Here is a 19,945-nt window from a genome sequence, read left to right as displayed (position 1 = left end):
GATATCTCTTCTTTTAGTGGTTATAAATATGATGGGTTTAAATAAGTTCAAATACATCAAAGCACCAGTCAAGGACCCTAATATACATGATATTAGGTATCAATCTCACAGAAAAGATTGTCAATTACTGATAGTTTTCGAACTCCTCTATTGTTTAGATGATCACAAATAAAGCACTTAAATTTACTCTACTAACATGTAATAAAAGTAGCAAAATAACAATAAAAATGTGTTCAAAATTATGGAATCTCTAACTACTCTTGCAAGTGAAAACAAATCATCTATTAGTATCCATCTTCTTGACTTTCTTGAAAGAGGACAATCTACATCTAATTCCCTCAAGGATCTCTTGTTGAATAACTTTTGTATCCCTACATTCATTCCTAAATTGTGTTGCATTCCTTTCTTTCCAAATGCACTAAATAGCAGCTGCCAACAAAAACTCTTCCTTGTTTTAGCAAGAGATTTGCCTTTCAAATTAATTCCAATCCAATCAATCAAATTGCTCCTATTGGTACCATCATACAGCACATTTGGATTCGAAATAAATCCAAATACTATTAGTAATAGAGCAATCAAAAAACAAATGGCTATGGTCTTCAATGTCAGCTTTTTATCTTCAATAGTTTTTTCTTTTCGCTTCTCAATTTTGCTGAACATATTAGCTCTTGCTTATCTGGAGCCTGCAGCACAGGATTTGGATCAATACTTATGGTCTAAATATATTCCAACAAGATACTTACATAGTCAAGCTCAATTATTCTGTGTTTCATTGTTTTCTTCCAGTGCCAACTTCCAAATAGTTAGCTTACTATAAAGATAAAACTCAGGAAGGGCTCAAAGACATGCAGACTTGAAAGTATTTAGTTAGAATTTAAAGTTACACTATTAAGATGCCAAATATATCGTTTAAAGTTATTGAACTCAGCATAACAAAATTAGTTTCTTGCATTGAATTAATCTGAATAAAGGGAAATTTTCCAAGCTCATCTATTAGAGCGGACAAAAAATTAGAAGGGATTTGCAATTTTCACCCTCGAAATGTCATCAATTTTTGGTTTGCACCATCCTAAACTATTACTTGTAGTACTTAGCTGGAAAAAGATAAGATGAACAGCAAAGAAAATGTTTAGACAGTTTACTTTCATTAGACTTGTGAAAACATTGCTAAGTTGGAGAATGAAAAAGCTTGTTCCTGTGTAAAGATGAAACGTTTAAAAAAAATGAGAGAGAGAGAGAGAGAGAGAGAGAGAGATTTGATCATCTTTTTGTTTTTTTTTTTTGGATAACATATTAATCAATTTACTTAAGGTACAGATAAGCAATTTAATATTTTCATATAGTAATTAGGACAGAAAATCCCAATCACTTAACGTAAACTATAAGCAATTTAACAATTGTGTAAAAGAATTTTCTGGAATAACTTAGATTACTCATGTAAAATTCACTTCACTTTGTGCTCCATCTGGTTACAGCCTAGCTGAAGCTCCATCTGGTTACAGCCTAGCTGAAGCCCAGAAAGGGAAACCCCAACGGGGTAAGTTCGGCCGGTCATATAGTCCTTTTTTAAGACGTTGATCAGTGTTCGAATTCCGTGGTTACCGTGTTTAGAGTAGGTTGGGGCGCCCTCTCCCGGGCCGCAGAAAGATTAGTCAGGCCAAAGGTCCGAATACCCGATGTGTCGTCAAAAAAAAAAAAAAAAAAAGAAGCCCAGAAAGTGGCAACAAATGTAGTCAACCTACAAAAACAACTTAAGCTGGTTAGCCAAATCATCCAAGTAAATATTACCGGTTGTAAACAATTGCTAATTGATTTTCTGGTCAATTTTAGGACAAACACTTTTATCTGTTCCTTTAAAATCTTGGTGTAAAAATACATTGAGAACATCTTTTCCTGCTAGAATCTTTCTTTATATATTAGTCGACTTATTTAGCTATGATCCCCCGAATCCTGCATCCGAAGCCTGTCCAATACGAAGACTACTTTTCTGACTCTCATCTAATCTTTCTTTATTTTCTTGCTTCTAAAAATTCTTTCTTTATTTCAAAATTACCTTTAATTCAATGTTCAATTATAAAAACTTAGGCTTGTATTACTCAACATACTTTCTTTTTTTTCTGACAACGATAACATTTGTATAACTTAATCTAATGTGTAAGGAACTAGTAGATGTATAGATCTGATTAGAGTAAAATGGTGCTTTGACACTTCCTTTAGATTTTTTTAAGTGCAGATAAAATTGAAACATTTGACCTATAGGTCAAAAAGGGACTTGGTCCCTTTTGGTGTAGTACTAAACATACTCGTTTAACTTTTCATTGTCAGTCCAACGAATGAGGCATCAAACTACAAAATACATTTCACCTATCATTTTCTAAAAAATAATAATGAAAAGATTTTCAGCATTAAAGAGCATCAACAAAACGGTTAATAATTGACTTACCATGACAGCCCAAAAAGCATCTAAGTTGTTCCTTGTCTTCAAGTAAATAAATAAATAAATAAATATATATATGTATATATATATATATATATATATATATATATATACATGCTAACCTCTGTTATTGATCATCCCAAAAACCAAGAAAATAAAGGTTCTCAATGGCTACTTTAATTTCTTCATAAAAAATAAAAGGTTCTCAGTGGCTACTTTCATAAAAAATCGTATATCATTTATGGCGCGTAATATTACTCTTTTTTTTTTATTTTGACCCTCTTCAACTCCATGGTGCGAGCAGACAAGAGTTGAGTTTTGAGCAATATGTTTTACTTCAGAATAAAGGTGTTCCCCACAACGTTTTGAAACTTGGACTGTTAATTAAACCAGTAAAGTAATTGGGTCGAGATTCAATATGTCAAATCGATTCAACCCCAGTTCGATGATATTTTATATATATATACACACACATACATATATATATATATATATATATATATATATATATATACACACACACATACACATAAACACATACAATTGTGCATAGAATAATTGTTTCAATTGTTCCAGACTGTTATCCCATAGACTAATTTAAGACATCATTTGATAAAAATTTAAATATTTTAAAAAACAAATAAATTTTTTAAATTGTAAATTCAAACAAATAAATTTATCTCAATTGCACCTACTTCGTAAAAATCTTAAATCCCATACAAACCACAACCATATTCTAAAATTAAATAAAATGCATTGAGATTTTTTAAATTAAACAAAATCTAATAGAACTACAAAAGAAAACGACAATCTTTGAGTTTGAGACTGAGAAATATAGAGAGTTTAATTACTTTTTTAGAAATTAGGGTTGGGAACAAAAGATTCTACTAATAAGTTTTATCATGTTTAAAACTTTAGGTTCAATTTTTTTTAAAAAAAAAGATGGGAAAAATTTAAAAAAAAAAATCACGGTTCCGATTCAATTCGGGTTGAAAGGTCTGATCGATTTTTAGCGATTTTGATCGATTTTAACGAAAAATCAATACTAGTAATGAACCGGACCAAAGACTTGGCCAACTTAGTCGAATTGACCGGTCGACCTGATTTTCAAAACGTTGGATCCCCAAGCTTTTAAAAGGGAGCCGATCCCTCCATCAGGTCCTACAAAGATCCTCCACCACCTCCACTGATAGAGCCACATGGGCCACATGCTTTGCCCCAGAGTAGCGTATTTCCTAGGCTTTCAAGTTTCAAGAGGGGTGCCTGTCCCTCCATCAGGTCCGCCAAAGAATCCACCGCCGCCACCACCATTAGGGCCATTTGTGGATCAAAAATCCTAAATAATCGGCATTCCGGTCCATGAAACATAATTGAGTTGATATAATAATAGTAACTAGTTGCTATCAGTGCCTAGATTGCATAACTAGGCGGTTGTTCAATTTGACTCTCCAAATAAAGTTTTTTGCTTATCTATTGTCATTAGCATTTTTATTTGCTAGCCAATATGTTTAAAAACTATGTGATTTTTTTTTACTGATGGTTGTCAACTTTTGCTTCTAATCATATACTGTCTCAAATTAGTTTCTTTTTATATAAACTTTTGCATAATCCATTAGCGTGGGGTCAATCAAAGCCTCATCAACTCTCATTTAGTGACAATGTATTTGGCATAAATGTTGGCTGTGCATGTAAATTTTTCAAGTGATTATATATTTTGCCATGATGAACAATTTATGGCAAAGATTTTCTCCACTCAGTTTCTTCTCGTAAATAACGGTTCGTATTATTAACACAGCCAAAAATTACAAGGGTAAGATAATTTTGGATCTTGTTGGATAGTTTATTACCCAAAAAGGGGTCTAAAACAGCTGAACAATCCCTGAAAATAAACGCAATGTTTGCTTAATTTGATTTCAGTGGAATTCAGCTGCTTTAGTCATCCAAAGGCAAATTTTGGATCTTTAAGAAGGTGAAGAGAGATTGCCCTGAACCATATGTCCTGCTCATCTGACTCTGAAAAATGTTAGCCCTTTGTATCTTTCACGTATCCTCCCTGCTATTTTTGTGAGTGGAGGAGAAATCGCATCTTAATGGTATACTTTGATTCGGATATTTCACTTGTTAATGCTATGTTGCAAGTATATGATTAAGCGTAAGAAAAAGAAGACAAATTTCTTGTGGCCTAGCTTAGGCCAGCTTGCATCCACCAATTGTAATTCAAAATATATTTTACTTCCAATAGTTATATGATCATTCAGCTAAATAGATTCTAATAAAGCTTTTAACCAAAAATGTCAAAAAGACAGTTCAATAGCCTGTATGAGGATTGAAGCCTATTACTTCATGCTGAAGGCTTAGTTCACAATCTAAGTGATTGAACACATCAAGTTATACAGGACATTATGATGATCCTTTTCTCCTCCTCAGTTGGTGAAAGACAATAGGTTTTATTCATGAATCTAACCTTTATCCCTTAAATTGGTGGACAGTACGTTTCATTCACAAATGTAACGTGCTCAATACTGTTATGCTCCTGCAACTTAACATTGAACTAAGCCCCATGTACTGAATAACAGTTGTTTTTTTTTTTTTTTTTTTGTGTTTTGTAGCTTTTTGAAAATTTGTGCAGAAAACAGAAGTACAACTCTCTTGTCAATGATTCTCTTATAAACTGATCCCTACCAATCCAAGCCCAATTTACCTAATACTCTCCTAGCAGCATTTTCTTCAACAAACAATGCTAGTGTGCATTTGGAGTTGAATAGAATCCCGGACAAGCACCTTGTTCTATTAGAGTGAAGTTGCAAGAGGCTGTTTCAGCTGAAAATCTTCGTTTTCTTTCAGGTGATTGTCAGGAGATAAAAATGATTGAAGAAAGAAAGAGGCTAACTACACAAATACAATGATGCTTGAAAGGCACACAGTTTTATGCAAGTAAATTTGTGAGATCCTGTTAAATAGATCCTACAACTAGCCAAAGTAACTCAAATAGTTTTGGTGTCTTAGAGGCTTGAGCCTCAGAGTTGCTGCTCATTGTCTTGTCCTTCACTATGTCCATTTGTTGATGTGTATAAAACACAATCAAAAGTGGACCTCAGCAATAGCATAAAAATGATGTATGGAAAAATTTCCTAGATAGCTATCATCTGGTGACAAATGAGAGATACCAGAGTAACACGGGTATATAAAAGTTTCAACAGCTACTAATTTAAAAAAAAAAAATCAAGTTTTAACAGCTATTAAAATGTGACAGCTAAGTAGCATAAGTAGCATCAGCATGTTTCTTGCTACATACTGAAGCAAGCTCTAGTCATTGAATACATGCAAGTCAAATCAGTGGCAGATCCAGAAAAAATTCTCAATGCGAACAAAAAAAACATAAAAAATTTTTTACCTACTCTTTTTATAGTATTTTAAACAAAAAAATATTCACCACTCAGTCGAGATGAAAAGTCTTTTTCTAGTTTACTTCATATGGAACTTTGTGCTCCACATATCCTTTTAGAATTTTAGTTCATGAACTAACTTAGAGAACCATGTAATTCTTTCACATTCTTCATAAGAAAACTTTAGAAACACACGTGAAATTATATCAAAAATTTTATGAGTACTATAGGAATTTAAGGATCCCCAGTGCCCCACCTTAAATCCACCATCGAGTCAAATAGAGCATTGTAATGAGACTTTTTATCTCCTCGTCTGTCGCTTAATGAAGTAAAGGTGTTTCAAAAATGAAATCTTCCAATCAATTTCAAATTGCATGTTGATTTCTTTCTTGCTGCCATTTATGCATTTTGAAATAAAAAGATATGCCCATTATCTGGGATAGCGTCTGATGAATGTAAAATCCTCAGTATACACAGCAGTGCTTTATCTTTTACCCCTCACATTACAAGTCATGATGCTATCCTCAAAATAGAACACCAGAGCAACAGGGCAGGATCATCTTACACAAAGAGAACTAAGCTGAATTAAACTAGACTATCTTATTCTAAGCTTTTAAGGAGCCTAAACAACGTAGCTGCTTCTCTCATCCTTGAAAACTCTATACAAAAGGCTTGGACTTCAATAAATAGATCCTGAACTGCATTGCAAATGGGTTCGACAACATTTAGTAAAATTAGATCAATGAGAATAAATCAAGGTTTGAGAGATGAAAGCTGCCATATGCACCAGGTAGTTAACACTTTATATTTAAAACAGATCAAAGGAAACTTTGTGTGCCATTGAAAATATTCGAATCACAACAACCTGTTACGGTCCAGAGTTACCTGGAATACTAATTCCAAGTCATATGTTATTTCAGGTGACTGAAAATTTAGCTTGCAGGATCACTGCTTACCTGGTATTCTAACACCAACGAAATTTTTGCCTTTAAATCACCTTATACATTTGTTGACTAGTACGGAAAATAATTCTAATAAGATATCTAATGTAAATTTTGACTTATGCGCAAGGAAGCGCAAGTTACTCAAGCGAGGAAATGTTCAGAAAGGAAAGAATTTCGACGTATAACAAAACCCCCTATAAATCAACAGATGAAATAAATTATCTTCCGTAGAGTTAAGTTTTATTCAAAAACTTTTTGACTCAGCAATGGTGTCATTAAAATTTTACCTGTTGCCGAAAGAACCACTAGACCATAATTAACTGAATTAATTATCTTTTCAACCACATAAGGTTCTAGCATTGCTCCATCTAATAATTTGCCAATCCATTTCATGTTGACTAAATAATGCAATTATTCTTATTAGTTATCCAATAATGTTAGTGACAAAGATGATTGGGCGATTAAGGTCATCTTCCACTGTCTAAAGGTCGTACACAAAAACAAAACATGCAGTGTGTCCTGCTGACACGAAAAAAGTAGTCAAGAAATAATGACAATGAGAATAGGAGCAGAACCATCATTCAATACATACTTCATATGCAGGTACAACTAATAGTACAATACAGAGATGTAGTTAAAGGTTACAATAGCAAAAGAACACCAAATTTAACTCCATTAAGTGCTTACACCAAATATCCTTTTCAGCTTTTGGTTGCATGATTAGGTCATCACTAGAAAGTTTCTTCATAATATTAACTACTTATACATCATCCTCTATTGTTTTCTTGTCCCACAGTTGTCAATGATCCTTCCAAGTTTAATGTAATTGATGTGTTTCAAGGTACATCGGGCATTAGTTCAGGCTTTTAACCATAATTTCACTGTTCTAGTTCTTAGGTTTGGCTCAATGATGATTTGAACACATTAATTGCCTTCAGATTACAAGTCTATTCAAACTAAAAACAGGTTGACAAAACCCAAGAGAACTTAAATCAAAACAAATAGCAGCAACCAATGCACCCCCCAACTGAACACATCAAGTCACTAGCCAATCCTTGAAGGCAAAGAACACACACACTCAAAGACACAGATGTGCTAAAAAGATGGACAAGAAATGCCAACAAAAAGAAGAAAACCAAAACCAAGAAGAAACATCAGTTAAGTTATCAAATTTTTCACAAGTATGCCTAGCAGTTCAAATATCAAAGCTAAGACAATCAGAAGCCAATCTCAACCCAATCCCTCAAGCATGCATTTCTAGGAATATATAGATCATTACTAGAGGCTCACTAGCTCTATATTGAAAAGGCAAAAGGCATTACACATTCCATATTTCTCCTCGCTCATTTCTTTTTATACGTAAGCTTGAGAGGTATACATAATACGAGATAGAAGCAAGACTTGAAACACATTACCCTTCAGAAACCTTCTGCAAACATTTTAACTTCCCAAATAATACACTTTTTTTTATTTAAAAGGAAACAAGTCCAACGTATTCATGACTGCAGGTTCTCTCTCTTTTTTAACAAACCACCAAGAGTAGGTTGGGGGTTCAGAAATAGATCTTTCATTTTATTATAGACATTTGAGTACATCAAGAAGAAAGAATAACATAGCCGATATGCAATCTATCCAATCTAAGATTCAGCAAATTTGAAATTTTGGAATAAAGTTAATCTTTAGCCTAATTGCATTGTGAGTCACAGCCTAAATTGGCCAAAAACTCTGCAAGTAGATTGCATTCTCTACAGACACAGCTGAAGGTGAATCTATGTTCTGTAATCTGCCTCTTAATTTGGCAGATAATTTCATCGATTCTCCTAAACAGCTTGTATGAACTAACCATTCATGATTTTCATTAGCATTCGTCAATCAACTTGTACATGAACCATCCATGACATGCACAACTTAGTCCTCTCTTTCTTTGAGTGTTCATTATTGCGGTTTACTACAAGTGAACCTACTGAAAATGCTTATATGCCTGCGACTTTCCTCGCATAAACAAAATATATGCTGAACTTTAATTCTACACAACAGATTGATGACTGGACATCCTAGGTCTCTAACTGTCCACGATTGCAGGTATTGCAGATGAGGCTTTACTGAAAATCTATTTTGGACCATCATAGTACCTACCAAGATGCTTTAATTTTCATGCAAAAAGAACACTCTATCTGATAGCTATTTCTTTGCACCTACTTGCTTATTTTCTATGAATCAACATTAAACCAGGCAACTGGCAACACCTATGAATAACAAGCCAAGAACGTGAAAAGCAAAATATAACATTCTCATACATATGACATCAGAATTCACTTGCCCATGATATCATTCAACAAGGTATTCGTTGTCAACACAACATTCATCGCAGACATAATCGGTCAGCAGTAGCATCCAGTCACCCAAGAATAGTGTCAACTACATGTTGAACAGTAGACTCACCATTGATTATTTTATTCCGGATCAGGCTCTGCAGGAAGACACACACAAGTCTGACGAGTCTATTCTGCATGTACCTATCCTGAGAAATGGTAAATAAAGGATTAGCTATCCTGAGAAATGGTAAATAAAGGATTAGCTGATACCAACTCTAGTATTTGGTTAGATCTTAAGGGTTCATCCAATTAATGTACACACGCAGACTTGGATAGCCACATCTGTTATTGTGTGTGCCTATATTATACACATATGCAAACACAGGCAGGTGAGAGAGAGAGAGATGGTAAAGCCTACAAATTACATCCAAATTTCATCCCAAGGATTTTAAGCATTAAAAAAAAATCATGTTTATAATTTAATGGAAAACATGAGTTTTGTTCCTGAAAATTTGACAAGTTAAAATGTTGTGTTAGCATTAATTACCTTCATGTGCCAAATATATCAAACCGAACCTATCATACTAATATCTAATGAAAGTTACTCAAAAGCATTTTCAAGCCATCTCCATTGCCTATCATTGCAACAAATCCTTGCTTCAGTTAAATAAGGATTGCAGCTTGTTGAAGATATGTGATCTGATATTATGGAAAGATTTGATAATATAAATATTAGGAAAGATTTGATTATAGTATCATATATTAATTAGGTATCATATGATTATAGTATCATATATTAATTAGGTAATAGTATGATTATAGTATCATATGATTATAGTATCCACTTGTGTATATATATATTTGTATATTATGTAGTCCAAAGTGAAATAGAAGAAAAGTATTTTTTCTCTCCATTTTTCTTAGTTTACATGGTATCAGAGCCCGTCTAGGGTTCTGGGAAAAATACCACCTTTGCTTCTTGTCAATTCCAGCCTTAATTGCTGGTTCCTTTCTTATTCTCTCCAGCCTTCATTGCTGTTCCTGTTACTATACATTTTTTTTTTCCCCCCTCCTATTCAATCATGGCGGATGCTACATCCTCAACGCGGCAATTGTCTTCAACTATGGAAGAAGAACAAAGTACACGGAACACAACAGAGCTTCAAAACATCCAGGCAGCATATAGACTAAATGGAAAAAATTATTTGAAGTGGTCTCAATTGGTTCGAACATTCCTGAAAGGAAAAGGAAAGTTGAGTCATCTATTGGAAATAGCACCGGATAGTGAAACGGCGGGGTTTGAAGCATGGGAACAAGAGGATTCAATGATCATGTCTTGGTTATGGAATTCCATGATTCCTGAAATCAGTGATACATGTATGTTTCTTCCTACAGCAAAGGCAATTTGGGATGCCCTTCATCAGACATATTCCAAGGTTAATGATGCAGCTCTTATCTATGACATCAAGACAAAGACAACTGGAGCAAAACAAGGGACAAAAACAGTGACGGAGTATGCCAATTTTCTGCAAAACCAGTGGCAGGAACTGGATTATTACAGGGCACTTGATTTGAACTGTAGCAAATGTGCAGTGTTTATCAAGAAGTTCATAGAAAGGGATCGAGTTTATGATTTTTTGGCTGGCCTAAACTCTGAATTCGATCTTGTACGAATTCAAATTCTGGGCAGGCCAGAGTTTCCTTCTTTAACAGAAGCAATATCCCAAGTACGTGGAGAAGAAAGTCGCAGGGGTATTATGTTAGAGCTACCTTCAATAGAAAATTCAGCCCTTTTAAGTTCCAAATCTCAGCGGTTGGTACTGAACAAGGTTGCTGCGGACAAGACCAATCAAACAAGTGGGCAAAAGAATCGCGAGGAGTTGTGGTGCACATACTGCAAGAAACCACGACACACCATAGATCAATGCTGGAAACTACATGGGAAACCACCCACTCGTGAATGGGGACAAAAAGGTGGCCAGCAAAGGCAGGCTCATATGTCGGTTCAAGATCCAACTCAAGTGATTGGAGGGTTTAGTATGGAGGAAATTGAGAAGCTTAAAAGTATGTTAGAGACAGTTGACAAACCAGCAACTAACAATTCTCAATCAAGGAATCCGGGTATGTGTTCATTGACACTTTCAGGTAAGGCTCTAGTCTCTTTTGCATTTAGTGTTTTAGGCAATGAGCTTAGGAATGTCTGGATTCTTGACTCTGGTGCTACAGACCATATGACTCATATTTCAAATAAATTCAAAACCTATAATCCCTGTCCTAGCAATAGAAAGATTGTTGTTGCAGATGGTACTACAACCACTGTGGCAGGTATCGGAGATGTCCAAGTTACTCCAAATTTGATTCTTAAAAATGTTCTCCATGTTCCTCGATTATCTACAAATTTGGTTTCTGTAAAAAAACTTGCCAAGGATCTAGCTGGCTCTGTTATATTTGATGAATCCTATTGTGACTTTCAGGACCGGGGCTCGGGGAAGAGGATTGGACTAGCTAAGGAGCATGATGGACTCTATTACTTGGATACATCAAGTCAACCAGAATTTAGTAAATCTGCCCTGTCCACATTGTCTTCACCCTCCAATAAAGATGTCATCTGGTTACATCATAGACGTCTAGGTCATGTGTCTTTTTCTGCATTAAAAATAATGTTTCCTTCCTTGTTCAAGGGATTTGATGTTCAGTCTTTTCATTGTGATATTTGCGAGTATGCTAAACACACTCGTGTCCCATTTCCTATCAGTAATAAACGATCGTCTTCTCCTTTCTTTTTAATCCATAGTGATATTTGGGGGCCATCAACTATTCCAAACATCTCAGGGTCTAAGTGGTTTGTCACATTTATCGATGACTGCACAAGAGTCTCTTGGATCTATTTACTCAAAAATAAGTCTGATTTGAGTTATATTTTTCCTGTTTTTCATGCAATGATTCAAAATCAATTTGGCACCAAGATAAAACACTTTCGTTCAGATAATGCTCGTGATTATTTCAATCAAACCTTGAGTCAGTTTTTCCAAAAAGAAGGAATCATACATGAATCATCCTGTATTGCCACTCCACAACAAAATGGAGTGGCAGAACGGAAAAACCGACATCTTCTTGAGTGCACTAGAGCCTTACTGTTTGAACAAAGTGTGCCAAAAGCATATTGGGGAGAAGCTGTACTCACATCAGCTTATGTCATAAATAGAATTCCTTCCAAGGTCTTGGGGTTTCAAAGTCCACTAGAGAACCTATCCAAATTTTACCCCGATATTCGATCTTCCTTTAATCTCACTCCTCGAGTTTTTGGATGTACTTCCTTTGTTCATGTCCATAGTCATAACCGTGGGAAGTTAGATCCTCGTGCTCTTAAGTGTGTCTTCGTGGGGTACTCATCTACTCAAAAGGGTTACAAATGTTATCATCCACCTACTAGAAAACTCTATGTCTCGGCAGATGTTACATTTGTTGAAAATAAGCCCTATTTCATCACTCCTTATCTTCCGGGGGAGTTAGATACACTTGAAGATAAGGAGTTAAAATTTCCCTCCTTAGAGTTGACCACATCTGAGTCATCCAAATCTGAATTCCAAGAGTCAATTCTTCAATCTGATGTGGTAGAAGAAAAAAAGGAAGACCGTAAAATCTATGACTGGTTCCGGTTTGACCAAGTGTATACAAGGAAAGGAGATCCCATCGTGGTTACAAGGCAAGAACAATCCTCTAAACCAAGCTCCGGGAATGAGGTAACAATGAGTGAATCAAATCTGAATTCTACACCACCGACCGACCATTCTTCCAGCTCTAAATCACCTTGTCCTGAGCCTCTTAGCCCTGACCAGGACCTACATCTACCTATTGCTGTAAGGAAAAAACCCCGAGAATGCACCAAAAGACCCCTATATCCATTGTCTCACTTTGTGTCTTTTGAGAAGTTTTCCCCGAGCCATCAAAGCTTCCTTTCCACCTTAAATACAGTCTCTATTCCTAGCTCATTGTCTGAAGCATTATCAAAGAAAGAATGGAGACTTGCTATGGAAGTAGAAATGGATGCATTAGAGAAGAATGGGACCTGGGAATTAGTTGATTTACCAAAGAACAAGAAAGTAGTGGGCTGTAAATGGGTGTATGCAGTAAAGTTTAAAGCAGATGGGTCCCTAGAACGCTACAAGGCAAGGTTAGTCGCGAAAGGATACACACAGACATATGGAGTAGATTATCGGGAAACATTTGCTCCAGTAGCAAAGATGAATACAGTGAGAATTCTGCTATCCTTGGCTGTTAATTTTGATTGGGAATTACAGCAATACGATGTGAAGAATGCTTTTCTTCATGGAGAGTTGGAAGAGGAGATTTATATGAGCATTCCACCGGGATTCAGTGGGGTTGACAAGAACAAGGTTTGTCGGTTAAAAAAGGCATTATATGGGCTGAAACAATCCCCACGTGCTTGGTTTGGACGATTTGCCAAGGTAATGATAGCTAATGGTTACAAGCAAAGTCAAGGAGATCATACCCTGTTCATCAAGCATTCAGCCTTGGGGGGAGTTACTGTTTTGATTGTATACGTAGATGACATCATAGTGACAGGAAACGATGAAGTAGAGAAGAAAACTTTGAAGTGGCGCCTAGCCAAGGAATTTGAAATAAAGGATTTAGGAAAATTGAAGTATTTTCTGGGAATTGAAGTGGCTCGATCAAGGCAGGGAATTTTTATTTCTCAACAGAAGTATGTTATGGACCTGCTCAAGGAAACAGGCATGACAGCAAGCAAACCAGTTGGAACTCCCATTGAGCAGAATCACAAATTAAGTGAGGCTCATGGAGATACAGCTGTGGACAGAGAGATGTACCAAAGACTTGTTGGGAAACTCATTTATCTCGCACATACTAGGCCAGATATAGCTTACTCAGTCAGTGTTATTAGTCAGTTTATGCATGATCCTAGAGCAGTTCATCTACAAGCAGTTTATCGAGTGCTTCATTACTTAAAGGCACATCCAGGGAAGGGAATTTTATTCAAAAAGGGTCCTGAAATTGATCTGGCAGTTTACACAGATGCAGACTTTGCAGGGTCTCCAATTGACAGGCGATCAACTTCAGGATATTGTACATTTCTTGGAGGAAACTTAATATCCTGGAGAAGCAAGAAACAAAGTGTGGTAGCAAGGTCAAGTGCTGAAGCAGAGTTCAGGGCTATGGCAGCAGGGGTATGTGAATTATTGTGGGTTAAAATTATCCTAGAAGACTTGAGGATTCAATGGAGCAAACCGATGAAGCTATATTGTGATAACAAATCTGCTATAAGTATAGCTCACAACCCAGTGCAACATGATCGGACGAAGCACATAGAGATAGACAGGCACTTTATTAAAGAGAAGCTAGAAAGTGGACTGATTTGTACTCCATATGTTCCGACAGGACTTCAACTTGCAGATGTGATGACAAAGGGACTGTGTAGCAACATGTTTCATGAAAGTGTTGCCAAGCTGGGAATGGAAGATCTATATTCACCAGCTTGAGGGGGAGTGTTGAAGATATGTGATCTGATATTATGGAAAGATTTGATAATATAAATATTAGGAAAGATTTGATTATAGTATCATATATTAATTAGGTATCATATGATTATAGTATCATATATTAATTAGGTAATAGTATGATTATAGTATCATATGATTATAGTATCCACTTGTGTATATATATATTTGTATAGTGTAGTCCAAAGTGAAATAGAAGAAAAGTATTTTTTCTCTCCATTTTTCTTAGTTTACACCCTTTCAAAGCTTTTGCAATCAAATCTCGAACTGCTGCTCCTCTGCTAGTATCAGCACACATACCATGATCCCACATCAGCTCATGAGTGTTATCCGGATTTAACCACACCAGCTGTACAAATAATAAGATTCTAGTGAAACAAGAGTACTCTAGAATACTCTTTCTGGGTAATTAACTTAATGTTGGTGCCCTTACTTCCCCCTCTAGCACCGGAAGCCTCGGTGGTCGTGGTCTGATCCATTGAGGAGCTAATCCTTCCAATGATAAATTTTGCAGCAATCCACTTATGCTCTCATCCCTATCTCCAGATCCAATCTTGGGTGTGACTCCAGGTTGCCAGTCAAACCTGACATTTGAGCACAAGGCTATGAGAATAAAACAAAACTGATTGTGTCGGGATGCAATAAGCAAATAAGCATGCAAGTGGGCAAGCTGGATATCCCTAAAGTATTTAGACCACAAAAGAAATGGACTACTCAAATTAGTAGAAGGAAGCCTACTCTGTTGAATTGGGATCACAGCCATGTGGAACATCAGGATCTGGCAAGATATTTATCACACGATTCCTGAACAAGCTACCAAATGGTTCTGGACCAACTTTACTACAATACTGCTGCTGCAGCTGCTCGCTAGAAGGAAAAGCCTGATGAATGCATATTAGAACATTTTATTCAAGAAAATATCACATTTGATGCTATGACAAAACATATGACTCACGTGTGATGAAGGATCAAAGCTTCTTATGTAATCTGCAGCAGACAATTTCAGGACCTGCATTAACACTCCATGGATAACTAAAGGATGATGATATTTCTATAGATGGATTAGCTCCAGTTGCAGAGTCAACACAAAAATCTTCAATTATCCAGAAAGAGGAACGAAATACTTGTACAAGAAAAAAGAAAAAAGCAGAAAAAAGAAGAAACTGTAAGGGATATTTCCCTCAAAATAAAGGAGGAATTTTCTGCCTTGCACCATTTGTCGCTATGGGGTAGCTAGTGACTTCTTGTCTCTTCTCATGTGAGCTAGTAAATTGGCTAGGACAACGCCAAAGATTATAATAAATCTCAGATAAATCAACAAAAGAGAAAAATATAATTGGAACACTTCCCAATTTTATATAATGTGGGTAACACCCGCCGCGGGGGGAGAGAGAGAACCAATAAAAGATAAAAAGTTATTACCTCTTTAACAAATTTCAGTGTTTACTGTGGCCTTGAGTTTCTCCATAGTTCAAGTCCAGAGTATCACTTATTTAATTTTACCTCTATAAAGTTCCCTAAGGCCCTATTTAATTAGAAGGAAACTTATTGGAAAGTATGGAGCAAATCACTTTCTTGTGCAAGTTTGTTTGACAAGAAAAATTTACAGAAAATATGCAGCCAATTAGTTATTGGGATTATTCTGTGCAACCAACTTTTTCCCTCCAAATCCTGCAAATTTTGCAGGACACAAAATCCAGGAAAGCATGGAAATTCAACAGCCACCTCATCTAAAAATTCTACCTGTTAAACCAGCGAGTAATCCGTTCTCTTTTTTTTTTTTTTTAATATACTTAAACTGATTCTGGTCAACATACTTAAGAAGTTCCTTATGCTTTTGACAGTTCAACAAAGATAAATCTACTATAAGTTTTAGGCAGATTTCCTAAAATACACTTTTCCCGAGAACCAAGATTTAAATAAAAAGAACATAATAAATGTGATTGGAATAGACAGCTCATAGCCCCAAATTTCTAAGATTAAGCAGCATTAGAAGCGTTACTTAGAAGCCAGAAAAGCCAATAGCATCTACCTTCCTACATTAGCTTGAGCAATAATGACTAGAAGATAATGACACCTGAATCAATTTCTTAAGCCCAAAAATCTAGACATGCAAATGGGATTGTTAAACTATACCTCTGCTGTATTTGTAGAGCTGGTGGAGCCTAACAATTGAAGAATAAAACCTCTTTCAAATTTTTCAGCTTCTTCATTGGATGCAGCCTACATACCCACAATAGCAGGAGGAAATACGAAAGTCAACCATCACCAATAATATTCCATAGCAGACAGAAAAGTTATTTGCAAGAGGCAAAGTTCTGGAGCATTAGATGGATAACAAAAATGTCATTTATCAGAAAATATAAACATCTCCTTTAAAGCAAATTTCCAATTTATTGTCTCTTTTCTGTTTGCTTTTCTTTCAGTGTACATGGGGAGAAGGGAACCCGATACTAGTCCTGCAACTACACATCTACTTTGTGCTAAACTTAGTATACAAGCCATATGTGAATGCTTTACCACTGTTGACAAGTTAACATGCAAATTCAAACTTAGAAAACATTTGGTCTTTCTGCCTTTGGATGAATGGTAGTTTATGTAGAACTTCGTCACAACAATGCCCTTCCTAGGATGGTCTCGCGATTTAAAATCATTGAGCATGATTTTTGGAAGACTTAATACAAAGGAGCTCAAATAATTTCCAGATACCAATAAAAGTAAATGCAAGATGAGATAACAAGCCAACAAGACAAAAGTCATTTTACGCCTCAGAAATTCGCCATAGCCTATATGAGAGGATTTGTTACCATTAATTTGTCAATGATTTCTTATTCTAGAAGCAAAAATAGGCTCTGAAAAGAAGTCTTTCCCACAGTAATGAATAGGCCTCCACATCAGGTTCATGTGGTTATCTAAATTCACTAGACTCAGTATTTCATACAGCAGACAGTCCAATGATTCTTAGCACTCCGTATAAAAGTTAACTGAAAATACTGCCAGCTTTCTACTATCACTGAATAAATAAACAAGTCAAAAATGCACTTGATGTGCATACTGCATAGCTGAACAATCTTACACAGTCCATGATTATTAAAAATTGACCATTAATAGAGCACAAACAAATTCCTGAGAACAACAAATACAATGAGGAGAAGACATATGCATACTTACATTCACAAGCACAAAACTGAACGGGTTAGAACTAGGCTGTTGGGAAGAATATGCCTGGTGGAGAATTGCAAATCCAACTAGACGCTGTGTTGGTCTTAACACTTTACTCTGCAATAACAGAACATACAACCATTGATGATTGGAACTCCCCATATTAGAAGATTAAAAAAGACTAGAAAAAAATTTAAACTTCTTATTTTCGTTTTTATTCACAAGCAAAAGAAGAAGAAAAATATAACCAAATATCACTCTTCTATCTTTGTTAACAATCCCTGACACCCATGTAATAACAGATATCTTTTATGGAGAATAAGTATATTGTTGAATTTTAAAACCATATTTGAAGTAGAAGACATACTACCTATCCGACTGAATAAGTCAACTTCCTTTGTCCCAAACTTTGAACTACTTATCCATACACCAATTACTTGATTTCCTTTATAGCTGCAACAACATCCACTAAACAGACTCCTGGTTGTCTATGTTGCACAAATTAAACCCAAATTAGCGATGAGATTTCTGAGATTTCTAAATCGTCTAAATCAATGTTTTCCAAGTCAACAATTTTTATCAGAATGTCAACTACTAATTTTACAAAATTTCCATCCTCAGACGTGAGGAAAAAGATCAAATAGAACTCCAGCAATCTACCCGAAAAAAACCGTACTAGAGAGAGCAGACGTAATCATCCATTTACCTCCTAAATAATATCCTAATTAGCAATCAAATGTCCATTAATCCACAATCCACCAAATATTTAAGCATCCACAGCCCTAATCAAATAAAGAGATACTAAAAAAAACTAAAATTTTCTACTAATTCACAGTCTACAAGACATTTGAGCATACACACAGCTAATCAAATAAAACGATTTAAAAAAAATTTCTAAATAAATCGATTTCGAACTAAACAAATTTTCGATTAATATAATTAAAACTGAATTTCCTTTTCCCAACTACAAAGCTTATTACACTACTATTCTCAATTTTGCTTACAGAAAACCTAATCGACAACACGACCAGAGCGTCCAATTACCAGATTTCAGTATATCATCGAAGAAGAAAAAAATATAAAAGAAAAAGCAGAATTGAGAGATATTAAGAGTTGAAATTAAAAAAAAATGCCTCGGTGAGTAAAATGGCGACGGAGGAGCAGAAGGCGAAGATGCGAGAAGGCTGGACTTTGGGCTTGAATTCCGAGATGAGTTCATCCAACGGCCGCGAATCGCTTCCTCCGAGTAATTTCAACAGCAAAATTGGTTCCTCCATTCCTACTCCTTTGTGTTCTTCGATTCCTTTCGTTTTTCTACTCTGAGTTGAGCTCTCTCCTTCGATTCCTTTTGGTTTTATACTGTGAGTTAGTTCCTCCATTTCTATTCTTACTCGATTCTGCTTTGGTTTTCGACTCTAAGTTGAGCTGTTCTTCGATTCCTTTTTCTACTGCGAGTTGAGCTCTTGGAAGGAGATTAGATATTGAGAAATTCACCTTTTTTTGTCCCTAAATTTTTCACTAAAATCGATTTAGTCCTTTATTATTTTATTTGTCAATTTAGTCCTCAAACAATTTTTCTTGTTCCAATGTTGGGCTCTCACGGCGCTACCAGATTTTGCATGTCAAGGATGTCGGGAAAGGGGCAAAATAGGAAGCTCACATCTAAATCTCTAATTTTTGGGATTAGAACGGATCCTGTTGGTTTACTCTCAAAATCTCACAAATTACCATTTTAGGGTTTAGAATTGGAAATAGCGTTTGATTAAATTATAGTCCTCAGTTAGGAAAAAAAATCAAGTGACCAAAGGTGGATCTCTGATGATGGAAGAAGCAAAAAGCGACAACAATAGCAAAAAGGAAAGGGATGCAATTAGGGCTGAAAATGAATCGAGTCGTTCACGATCGGCTCGCAAGTGGCTCGAGTGTCAACGTCGAACTCGAATCAAGTTCGAATTCAAAAATACTAAACTCATTAGTCGGCGAGTTGGTTCGACTTTGATTATATATATATATTGTAGACACCAAATTTTGAATAATTTGTATGTGGCATCTACTTCATGATTTTTATTTTAGATCGCTTGCATTTAGTTCATTGTTGTGTGTTTTGCATTTTTTAGTTGTTATTTTATTTTAGTTTTATTCATTTTGCCCTTTTAGTTTGTCT

The 19,945-nt window shown here is 35.5% G+C and overlaps 1 protein-coding gene across 1 annotated transcript; it reads right to left on the bottom strand.

The window, feature by feature from the left end:
- Positions 1 to 6,176: 6,176 nt before the first annotated feature.
- LOC140011365 (uncharacterized) lies at positions 6,177 to 19,298 on the bottom strand. Its single transcript, XM_072060157.1, has 13 exons — positions 18,915 to 19,298; positions 17,791 to 17,898; positions 16,756 to 16,842; positions 15,575 to 15,628; positions 15,358 to 15,500; positions 15,053 to 15,203; positions 14,854 to 14,968; positions 14,134 to 14,275; positions 13,596 to 13,707; positions 13,280 to 13,357; positions 13,056 to 13,193; positions 9,210 to 9,357; positions 6,177 to 6,521 (listed from the first exon to the last, which is right to left on the bottom strand). The coding sequence occupies exons 1-13, from the start codon at positions 19,158 to 19,160 to the stop codon at positions 6,424 to 6,426; spliced, it is 1,620 nt and encodes a 539-aa protein (XP_071916258.1). The 5' UTR covers positions 19,161 to 19,298; the 3' UTR covers positions 6,177 to 6,423.
- Between the last annotated feature and the right edge of the window lie 647 nt (positions 19,299 to 19,945).

This window comes from Coffea arabica, chromosome 7e (genome assembly GCF_036785885.1).
Source record: "Coffea arabica cultivar ET-39 chromosome 7e, Coffea Arabica ET-39 HiFi, whole genome shotgun sequence".
NCBI classification, from domain to species: Eukaryota; Viridiplantae; Streptophyta; class Magnoliopsida; order Gentianales; family Rubiaceae; genus Coffea; species Coffea arabica.
This window is presented reverse-complemented; position numbering and strand designations above follow the sequence as displayed.